This window comes from Morus notabilis, unplaced genomic scaffold (assembly GCF_000414095.1).
Source record: "Morus notabilis unplaced genomic scaffold, ASM41409v2 Scaffold306, whole genome shotgun sequence".
In the NCBI taxonomy this organism is placed as follows: domain Eukaryota; kingdom Viridiplantae; phylum Streptophyta; class Magnoliopsida; order Rosales; family Moraceae; genus Morus; species Morus notabilis.
Genome location: NW_010359946.1, coordinates 80,774 through 93,054, shown reverse-complemented (window position 1 = coordinate 93,054; position 12,281 = coordinate 80,774). Strand labels below are relative to the sequence as shown.

At 32.6% G+C, this 12,281-nt stretch overlaps 1 protein-coding gene across 1 annotated transcript; it reads right to left on the bottom strand.

Moving 5' to 3' along the window:
* Window positions 1-64: 64 nt before the first annotated feature.
* On the bottom strand, window positions 65-6,122 carry LOC21405321 (oligoribonuclease). The gene is made up of 8 exons (XM_010095493.2): window positions 5,944-6,122; window positions 4,558-4,683; window positions 3,434-3,510; window positions 2,400-2,481; window positions 2,176-2,231; window positions 1,540-1,626; window positions 1,275-1,365; window positions 65-470 (listed from the first exon to the last, which is right to left on the bottom strand). Exons 1-8 carry the CDS (start codon window positions 6,062-6,064, stop codon window positions 349-351), a joined length of 762 nt encoding a protein of 253 aa, XP_010093795.1. The 5' UTR covers window positions 6,065-6,122; the 3' UTR covers window positions 65-348.
* Between the last annotated feature and the right edge of the window lie 6,159 nt (window positions 6,123-12,281).

Sequence of the window (12,281 nt, the reverse complement as noted above, 5' to 3'; positions counted from 1 at the left end):
CAGGAAAGGTGGAAAAAGGTTGTCCTCTCAAAAATAAAATAAAAAATACAGCTCACAAGTTCACAACTTGATCAAAGTAGCAAATTTATGAGAGGATATCATGGCTCAATGCGAAATTAAGTATATCAGACAAAAATTATGTCATGGCTCAATACACTTGCACCATGTATATATATTGGGTTAAAAAAAAAAAAAAAAAAGTCAATCTTCTTGCACTGAGCCAAGGCAATCAAATAAGATACTACAGCCCAAGTTTGTAATTTACAGAAGAAATGAGCCCTGTAATTGTGGACCAAAATGCAATTAAACTCGCTCAATTCTCAAATGCCGCCTTCATCTTCTTCTGCATCATCCCCTTTTAGACTTGGATTTGAATATACTCTCTTTGTAGTATTTGAGTTCCTTGATGCTTTCTCTGATATCATCCATGGCTCTGTGTTTACCTTCTTTAGCTGGGGCTTTCTTCTGATCTGTAAAACTCGCGGTAGTAGGTCGATTAACTAACTACTTATGGGAAGAACTGGAGTCCCTCAAAAAGAGGTAGGGAGAGACTGAAATATATGCAGCACAAGAAGATAACCAAGGTTGTGAATTATGATTATTACAACCTCTGCGGAGATTACATAATTGATACCACAAAAGTCGCGGTTATTCAAGTTTATGCATGAAGACGAAACAGGACATCTAAAAAGAAAAAAAAAACGATTGAATCCGAATCAGGGTGATGACAAGTATGCAAAATTCATATTAAGGATTCAACTCATTTTAGCACCCGAATTATAGGTCATATCCCATTTTTGTCAACGTCCTAGAACAAGTCCCTAATCTACTACTAAATTGTCCCAAATCAGTCCTTTTGTCCATTTGACAGTTAAAATTTCAATGGAAAAAGGGCACAATTTTCTTCTTGACAGTCCTTACGATGTAAAATTACAAAATTAACTATCTTCAATGAGAATTTCCTTTATATTTCTAAGCATCCTTAATGCACTCTACACTAGTTTTGCGTCATGGTCAGCATAATTCTACTTTAGTTATTCAAGATGAATTTAAATTTAGCTAACGACTACCGACTTTATAGTAAAAACTGGTCAAATTAGAAAGCATTTCAAGTGCCAGAAGAAGTCAATCTTGCCACTTAAAGTAGCCTGCACAGACCTCCAGTAAGGTTATAGCATATGCCTTAAGAGTTCATAATTTCAGATCATTTTATTTCTAAGGAATGTAAAAATAAAAGTAGCTTCCATAAATTTACATGGTGATTAAAGCTTTACCTCTAGGATACCAGCGAATGCATAGCGCTTTCACGCTGCTGACATCAACTACTACATGGGAGAAAAGGCTAGCCAAATCCGGCATGTATTTCTGAAAAAAAAAGGGTTAGGAAATGCTTATGAACCGTTTAAAGTCGAATAAAAACCTGATAACGAATAGAGGAAAGAAATAATTTGCTCATGTTTTTCAGAAAAGAAATACATTATTTAACTAGATCACCTACAATTATATGAGGTTACTTTCAAGAAAAAGCAATCACGTTACCTTTAGAAATATGAAATCCATATAAACTGAATTTCCTGCTAAATGAGGCGTGTACGTGCCGACATTCTTTTTCACAAATTCGATAACCTGCATAAGTCAAGAGTATGAGCCATGACAACCTAAATTTTGAGAGGATAAAAAGGCAACAAGAAGATTGTTATTCAAAGTTGCATTCTGAAGAAAATATATGACCTAGAGTGTGGTATCTGTATATCCTTGGACTGCATACAGAAGTCAAAACTTATGGAAAATGAAAATTGATTATTTACAACACGATTTCATGTGTAAATAAGTGAATGAGCACTGATCACAAATAGGTTTTAAAGGAATATCAATATATATCTCAGTTTTTTTTTTTTCCATGTGTAGACATAAACTAGTTATGTTTCGTTTAATTATTTCACTAATAACCAAATTTTATAATTTCCATTTCCATATACATAATACACACACACACACACACACACAGAGTCAAACTCGAACTGTCTTGATTTCTAAGTCTTCTGATGGGAGCAAAGAGTCAAAGACAATTGAAGGTTGTCAACACAACTGGTCGAATTGTGACATGTTGAAGAGTTGGTGCTAGAAAACTGAAAATTAGCAAGGGACATACAAATAACCAAAATTCTTACAAACCTGTTTTTCTGCTTCTCTTTCAATCATTGTACTGTGGAGCACTTTTTTTGTCAGCCCTGTAATTGTTAAAATCAGTTAGAAATAGTAAGTCATGCAATCTTACTAAATGCAAGTAAGGTTACATGCCTATGAATATGACTAGTAGATGTAAAGAAGATACAACCAATTCATATGGTAACTAGAGAATAGAGATTGTGTTGAACCAGTGGATATTAGCTGCTTACCACTAGCTGCGTGATGACTTTGACACCATTCTCCCATCTGATCTAAACATTCCTTACTTTGGTGGATGACCAAATCAGGACCCTAAAGAGGAAAAATACCCTGAATCACAAAAAATAAAGAGAAAAAATAGAAGAAAGAGGAAAATTATCCTGAATAGGAAAAGGGAAAAGAAAAAAAAAAAAAAAAAAAAGTCATTGGTAAGCTGTTACGACTTTCTTCTCTATACTTCCAAAAGTTCAAGAGAGCTTGATGGGGAAAAAATGAAATGCTTCTCTTTTTCATTTTGAAAATCCAATAATTTTCCAGACCCACGTAGCAGGGTTTAAGTGTAAAATTTGAACCCTGCCGAACATGACAATCTTTGAAATGCATGAAACCATGGCTAGTCAGCAACATGTGTTTTTGCGTGATTTAATCCAGACCATATGGGAGCAAACTTAAGAATGTTGTCCAGTAACTAACACCCAGGCTTGTTCTCCTGTTTTTCCGTTATATACTTTTCATTGCTATTGAATAAATGTAAAACCAAGACCACAAGCTCCACTTTATATGACCAAATCCAGTTGGGTTGTCAATGGACTGCGCAGTAGCACCAAAAGGATTCATTTTATATATCGAAATTCTGGGATTTGCTTGTTCCATTGATTGTAGAACAGTACAGGGGGAATCCTTTTAGTTATTGTAAGTATAAGATCCGACTGTGCACAGTCCATCTTTACCTATAAAACAACTATTAATGTGCTAAAAGTAAAAACCATAACTATTAACTAATAGCACTATAAGTAGTATGTTGTGTTAATAGTTTAACATTAGAATTGTGCTACTTTAAAATGGCGATAAGTGACAAGTTAATCCAAAATGAGAAGAGTAAACAAAGAGAATAATAAAAAAAATGATAAAGAATAAATCTTAAATAAGAAAACACAACAAACCCATTCTCACACATCCAAAAAGCAATATTAAAGGGAGGAAAAAACAATAAAGAAAATTTAGGTTCTTAATTCTTATTACAATACAGAAATGGGAAAAATACCTCCACTGATTTGGTTAAATTTCCATCAGTAATTATGCAGGCAATTTCCAATATTCTATCAACTTCAACATCTAATCCTGCACATACACAGAAGTAAAGAAGAATGGAGCTATTGGTATCAATTTCATGTCAATGCACAAAAACTTGACTAACTATTGAAAAAGTAAGTAGCTATTCTAAACAGAAGCAGGAAATTTTTACCTAACTCCTATGCTAAGACTCATAAAAAAGCATACTTGAAAATGCAGGAAAGTTTACAACTAAAAAGCATAATTGGTTCTATTACCAAGAGTTAGTCATAAATTTATCATTTTCTTTATTCATTCGTTCTTTTTTTTTCACGAGTTAATGAAAACAGAAAATCAATAAGTAGAAACAAGAACATATATATTTTTTAATAAACAACGACCTTCCATTGAAGGTAGAAACTAGCACATATCGAAGGTGTCTTTCGTGCAAGAAGCTAAAAGGAAAGTTAAAATCTGTAGTAAAATTTTTTTTAAGATGAAGCAACAGGAAAGAAATTGAAAAGTTACAATAAGTGGGTTGTTTCTGGAAAATGCAGGACTTAAATGAGAAATGTACGTAAAGTCCAAAAACTTTATATAGGACTCCAAACTTTTTAAATGTTGACTGAGACACTAAAATTGAAATAGAGTTGCAGTGTTGCCAATGAGTATATTAGAATTTCGGTACTATATGTAGGTGGGTAATATAAAACCCCCTCAATTTCTGCATGGAAAAAAGGAACATAGGAACTTTCAACATAAATTGGCTGAAATTTGAGCTTTTCATTTCCAAGGCATTTTCAGAACCATAAATTTTCAAGTACTTTCACAATCATAAATGTCAGCAGCACTTCCATATGTTCCAGAATTCAAAGAATTTGGTTTTGGATAGGGTTTAGAAGTCCACTTTATCTTAGCCAATTTGGACATCTTTAGCTATTAGAAATTCCTTCTCCATGAGAAGAATTTCAAGCAAGAAATAAAGAAACTTTCCTAGCAAAAACTTTCAGAGAACTTCCTTTCAATGATTAGATTCCATTCAAATATCTAGGAGGGACTTGTAAAAGACCTTGGAGATAGCAGGCATTCTTTTGTAATGTTCCAAAACAAATTTACCAGTCATCTCTAAATCAATCCACACGAGAGGCAACTTGTACTCTGCTGGAGGAGTGTCTAGGTTTTGTTGATTGTTCTTATGTTTTTCTACTATGGCCGTGCTCTTAGCTTCCTTATCTTCCACACCTGCATCAAGAATTCTATAACAATTAGTAAGACCAACTTTGACCGGTCCAACGAGTCCTTGAAACAAACCCAAAGCAAATAAGAGATTTTTCAGTCAAGAACAGGAAAATAAGAACGGGAAGCCCTAAGCAGCACAAACTAAAACATGACTGACAACCTCAAACATACCAAAACCTTAAGCATAGCTTCTGTAGAACTGAATACACCTTTAACATAAATGATAAAACTAGTTCTACGCCTCTTACTCCGAATTGAATTATACTCTTTAGAATCTTATTTATAAAGATCAAGTTTTCTCTTACTAAAGGGGAAAACAAACAAACAGATATAACTAGCACATTTCCTAAGAGCCCACAGTCTTTCGTCTCCATTGTCTATAAAAAACGGCAGAAAAAAGCGGTGTCATACAAAGTGTGGCGAAAAGGCATTTCTCAACTTGACAGGATAACAGAATATGATGGAGAGAAAAAACAGAGAGGGGGAGAGACAACTTTCTGCGGCTATGTTTGTGTTGGAGGGAAAATAGCCGGGAAAGAAATGCATATAACCTACATACAAGGGGAGAGCTTTATCTTATTGTGTTTGGTATGGATTTCCCGCTCTAATCTCTCCATGCCGAAAGAGATTAAAGTTGAGGTTTTTTTTTTTTTTTAAATCTCTCATTCAATTCATTCTCTCCTGTTTCCTATCCTACTAATCATGCCCTCAAAATCCTCCTACAAATCCCCGCACCCCTCTCCCTCCTTCCACTTTCCCCTCCTACCAATCATGGTGTTTGTATCCAAAGATGGATTTAAAACAAAATTCACCTCCCCTAATCCAAGTCCAAATTAGAAATGAGAAGTTATAAACTATTGTCCTATGGATGATTTTAAATCCCTTTCCTAATCCAATTCCCTCCATAATCTCTGCTAAGTCCTACCAACAACTATAAACCCAAAATGCACCCACTAATCCCTCCTTCCACATTTCCCTCCTACCAAACAAATTCTTAGATCATAAATAAAGGAAAAAAAAAACAGAGGAATTGCTCAAAACCCAGATGCTAAGAACAAATAACACAACAAAAGAACACGGCATTGGAATAAGATTTTCAATATCAACAAGAGCAATTCATCAAAGGAACATCAACGAGAGTAATCTACTATCAAGAAATTTCAAAGATTTCCATAATCCCAAAATTGAAAAGAGAAAAAATTAAAAATTAAAAATTAAAAGAGAGAGAGAGAGAGAGAGAAAGCTATGGTAAGAAGAAGTAACCAGAATCGGCAGAAGCGCAGACTTTGGCTTTGGAATCGGCGGAAGACGACGCCGTTCGCGCCTGATCGTCGTCTGGGGCGTCGAGCACTAGCACAGAGAACGCATTCGCGAGTCGCTCCATTCTCTCTATCTGTCCCTCTCTTGTTGAAGCTTCGAAGAGAGAAAAGCGAGCTAATGAAGAGGGCTGTCAAAATCTAGGGGTTGTTATTTTGCAAATGTAACCGAGATATAATTTTATTTAAATTTATATATTTTTTTTAAAATTTGAGTTTGAATATAAGTTTGGGGTTAAATTTAAGTTTAAGTTTATTTTTTAACTCAAATTTATAAACTCAAACTCAAGTTAATAAATAATATTTTTTTTAGTTTTAAAAATGTCATAATTTTTTCATTTTAATTTTGATTGAGATGATTTTTTTATGCATTCACAACGAAAAGATGAATAAAACCCCACATATATAACCTATTAAAATTTTTCATTACCATTGAGTTTTTATTAAAATACTATATAAATATAAATTTAAGTTTTGACCCACCAAAACATAAACTCAAACAGATTATCAATTCAAATCATAACTCAAATGTGCACATCCAAACACAAACTCAAGTTACAACTTCAACTCAAGTGATAACTCAAACTCAGCTCAAGATCATCACTCAAGTCACCTTAATTCAAAAGTGTAAAAGAACAACCCTAAAGTCTCTCAAAACACGATTAAATAGCGTCGTTTTTAGGTTGATCCATCGACACATAATTAATTCACCGTAACTCATTTATTAAACGTGTCATATTTAAATAACATAAATACAAAATATAATTACAACCCATTTGTTATCTATATTTACAAATATATTTTTTAAGAGAAAAAGATAAATAATTTTTTTTTCTTCTCTCATTTTTTCACTCCATGTTGAAGCTAGGTTTTTTTTTCTACCGCCGCTCATTCTCTTCACCGTTTTGACCCTCTCTTTCTCTCAAAAGTCACCCACCCTTGCAACCTTCCTTCTTCTTCGCTTCTTCTTTTCTTGTTTCCTTCTTTCATCTCCACCCTATATGTCATCTCTCTATCTGATTCGGCTTTGGGAAAGTCATGTTCTTCTCATTTCTTTGTCGGATCGGCCTTCGTGAAGTTTAGTTTTTCTCATTTCTTCATCAAATTCGGCATTCGGGAAGTTAGATTTCAAAATCTACGCTCAGTTTCAGGTATTTCCCCTCTCCATTTTTTTTATTTTTTTCGTTTTGATGATTTGATCTATGTTTGTGGTTTTTATTTCTCTTCGTGTTGATGATTTGATATGTGTTTATGATTTGGATTTATAATTTTTTGTTTATGGTTTGATCTGTGTTTGGACTGATGGTATTTCGCCTGTCCTCACAAAAAAAAAGCAATTTAAGGCTAACCTCTCATGAAGATGGTTTCATCACGAATGCGAAAATTCATTAATGCAGAGTTTTACTAATTTGCAGCTGGGGATGTCATTGAAGAGGAATTTGAAATGTAGAATTGCTTTGAGTTTTGTTTTGTTTTGTTTTTTTTTACTGATTGCTTTATGATGATGGTTGGTTATGCGTTGTTTACGCGCATCATCCTTGTTTATGCGTTGTTCCATAGCTTTAGGAAGAGCCAATATCCGTTACCTAAGATGCCAATTAATGTAACTTGCAAACAATATGTTATAATTGGGTTCAGAAATAGGTTAACACGATTCATTTATCACTCATTTTATAAATGGGTTGGCAGGTAAAAAATAGGTTGATATGACACGTTTATGATCTATTTAATAAATGAATTAGTCGTGTCGTGTCAACTTGCTAATATACAGGTCGTGTTTGGGTTTTGTATTTCGACACAAATAATAAATAGGTTGTGTTCGTGTCAGGCCTTACCGTATCAACTGAGGGAGTCAACATGACACGAATACAACATGGCAACACGAATTGCCACCCCTACTAATAAATAATCAGTCAGGACGGACTTTTGTAATCGTGATTTTATCATCATCTTCTTCTTCTTCTATTTCTTCTTGTGTTTTGGTTGTTCATTTTCTCAGTGGGAGACTGACAACGCAAAAGAGAGGAATTTTATAAAGGTTTATGTATGACTTACTTCTACAAAAGGAAGACTCGAGCCCCGCCCTCTACAACGTCTTCTTTTACAAAAATTTAAATTCAATTAAGATAAGCAATTTGTATTGCTATGTCGAGTTCATATCATGTCATATCTATAAGAAAATATTATAACTCTTAACACAAATACGACATATTTAATAATCGTGTTAGAAGACAAAACCCAAATATGATTATTTAATTAAAGAGTTGACACGAACAAGACACAGCTAACTTATTTACAAAACGAGTTGTTACCATGTCGTGTTAACTTGAACCACATTTATAGCTCATTTACTGAAATCCATTTTTTAAGCTAAAAATATTTAAAAGAAATTGAAAAGATCCCAACAACTTAACAAAATAGTAAACTTAAAACAATAAAATAAAGTACTAAACAGTAAACAACAATCAAACACAAAAAATAAGATCAATTTTTACATATATTTATAAAATAGGTTATAAATGGGTTCATAATGTGTCGTATTTGTGTCAATCTATTTATAACACGTTTAATAAATGAGTTATTCGGGTTAATTTCATTTTGGAAAATTCATGTCGTGTTGACCCTTTCTCTAATCGTGTTTGGCGGGTTCAACCCATTTTGACCCAAACTCATTTAAGGCAAACCCTAACACTCCAACTTCATGCCGGTTTTGTGTTATGTTGTTGTGTTGTGACCTTAATCTAACCCTAGGTAGAACTCATCCCTAAAAACTACCCAAACCACATGTAAACATCCCAACAGTCTAGTAACTTAGCGATGTAAGACAAATTCACAATCTAACACCCTTTCTCACACCTAATATGAATCCGGCTCTAAAATCATGTTAAATGAGCCTCGGATAGAATTCATCCCTAAAAGCTAGCAAAAAGAAAGAGGAAGCCCAAAGCACATATAAGCATCAAGCAACCCAACAACTTTAGTGATGTGGGGACAAATTTACAATCCAACATTTACTATATGTTTTCTTATATGTTTTCTCACTCATTTATTAGTTTTCAGGAGTTTTTTGGTAGGGGTTCCCTATGAATAGAGTTTGTTTATATAGTTAAATCATATCAGATTGAAAAATAAAGAGAAAAATGTAGGGCACGTTTGGAACTCGTTTCAAAATGATTTTATTTTTTATATGAAAATGAAAATGAAAACGTTTTTAACCTTAGATATAAATCATTTTTGAAAATGTGTTTGGTAGTTTTATCAAGATATTATTTTCAGTGTAAAAAAACCCATTAATGTCTCTCTTTCTCTCTCTGCTCGAGAGAGGAGAAAACAAAAACAAAAAATGAAAAATGACTAAAAATTATTTTTCTTTTCTCTCTCATTTTACACTAAACCAAAAAATCATTTTTATTTCCGTTTTTTATGTTTATTGCGTCAAACGCCATTTTAGAATCATTTTTATTTTTTTTTCTCGAAAAACGTGAAAATAAAAACGATATCAATTCTAAACACGGCCGTAAGCTTCTAACTTATTTTAACATATTAAAAAAAGAGTACCATTACTGTGCTTTTTTACACATAAATAGTTTATGATAATGCTAAAAAAAGGAAACAAATTAATAAATTCAATCTAGTGCAATTAGATTTGTAAGGATTTTACATAACCAATTTTTTTAAATTAAATTACATAACCAATTAAAAACACACCATTTTATATATTTTTAGTTTTAATTATAGTTGAGCTATTTAAAGAAATATTTAAGCACGACAATTAATTTAGAATGTCAAAGTATGATTGAGCTCTTATCTGTTCATTTCATAATAATTTAACACACCAATTTTTTTAAAATGAGGAACCAAGCTCTCTATCGCAAGATAACACCTAGCATATATTAAAATATAAAATAACATTTTACTTTTTTTTAATGCATTTCAATATATTTAGACACGACTAAGGATGGCAACGAAGGTGGATTTAAAGGAGGGTGGTCTTCTCGTCAACCCGTCCTATAAATAAAAACACTCTTCATACCTTTTTCATGAACCCACATAAGTTGACGGCTTATAGGACATATTTCTCGATCACGATTTCAGAACATTCATGGTGCCCCATTTACCCGAGTAGTTATTTTTATTGTAAAATAAATAAATAATTAATTAAACAATACAAACATACAAAACATTAAGTTAAAAATAAAAGAAAAGTAATTTAAAATTTATATATATATATATATTATGTGATAGATTGTACTTAAAATTATTATTATAGCATATTATACATAATATATCTAATTTAAAAATAGTATAGAATTAAACGGGGTGGGTAAACGAGTAATAGGATTAGGGACCTCTAAACTCCTTCCCCGCGACAAGTTAAAAGTTTAACCTATTTACAATTCGGATCCATGTAAAACGGATTTTCTCCCCTTTGTTTAATGTGAATCCCTATAGATAAATGGGTTAACCGATAAAATTATCATCCTTAGACACAACCCTAACATGAAATTGTCAACTAATATATGGCTGCGTCGTATTTTTATAAGGCATGATTACTAAATGCATATTTTGTAAAATGAGATAATTGTGCATTGCATTTAGAAAAGTGTTAGCATCACTCTTTCTGTCACTCTCTAAATTCACTGTTTGACATTGCACTTTACTAACATGATATAGTTCTTTAATATAAATTCTTTCTATTTTTATTATTTTATAAATTGTCAACAATGGAAAAATAAAAATAAAAACAATGAGTGCATTTGGAATTGTTTTTGAAAACGTTTTCACACGTCTTTAGGCACGAAAACGAAAACGGTTTACAAATCGTGTTTGTTTAATAAAAATTTTGAAAACGGAGACGAAAACAAAAAACAATGAGAATGATTTTTGTAAAAAAAGTAGAAAACGATTGAAAATTGTTTTCTCTTTTCCGTTTTCAATTTCTAGTACTTATCAACAAAGTTATATTAAATAATTAATTATTAATTAATAATTATATTATATATTAATTAATAATTAATAAATAGATATACTAAATAACTAGTAAATAGATAGTGTTTACGTAATTATTTGTAATGCCTCGAGAAATTAAACGAGATTAATTAAGGTAATTAAGATTTATTAGCGTGCATAATCTAGTTCAATTAATTAATTATTGTTTATTAAATGTTCTGACGTGTAAATTTAAATATTTCTAAGGCATTTAAATATTTTCATTAATTATATTTTTATCCCAGAAGTGTGTGTAGACACATTTCTAGATTGTTATTTTAAATATTTTGGCACCTGTTTTCTTTTCTTTTTTTTCTTTCTTTTTCTTTTCTTCCTTTTTCCTTTCTTTTCCCGTGCACTCTCTCTCTCCTTCCTTGTCATTTTACTCTCTCTCTCTCTCTCTCTCTCATTCGTTCCTCTCTCTCTCCCGTTCAAATCTTCACCAAATCAACCTGATTTCGAACCAAAGAAGAATTTCAAGGAGATTTCAACGTCAAGAGAAGAATTTGAGGTGAGATTTCTGAAAAACATCTCTTGAGTTTCAGATTTTTCGGATGAGAAAACTTATTTTGGTTCGAAATGAATTTTTATGGATTTTGAGTAAAATCATGGTAGAAATTGTGAATCTTTGGTTCTATGGAGTTGATTTAGTAACTAGAACCTAGATTTGGTTGTTTCCCCTTGAAATATTTCGAATTGGAACTCAGATTTGCAGGTTTTAGCCGAATTTTCTTTGGATTGGCCCTGTCGGTCGAGCTGTCAGGCTCCCACTGGTCGACCGGTCCGGTCGACCGGTTCCTTTTCCACCGGCCGACCAGTGGAGAATAACCTCTCTGTCACCGGTTGGTCGGTGTACACGGGGTTTGACCCTGTTGTTGGTTTCCGAATCGAATTCGGATGCGGAAACGTGGGGATAGGATCAAGTATAACAAAAATTTTCATAAAACCTTTGAGATACTCTATAGATTATATTAATTTATGCACGCATAAATTAATCACATTAATTTATTTATTAAGAACTCAATTAGGAATAATACCTGGCGGCCGATCAGGATGATAACTTGAGTTCTTTGACCTCGGCTGATTAGGATGATAACTTGTTCCAAAGCCTTGTGTTTACAAATTAATATGTCTTCCATGTCAATTCCTAGAATCTATGAAGACGTGTGTGTGGGCACACCTGAGACAAAACGGGTTAAAATAAACACTCAAATTTCCACAAACACCAATGCATGCACTGTTGGGAATGGTGTCCTAGAAGCATGAGATGTAATAAGATATTTATTATTTATTTAA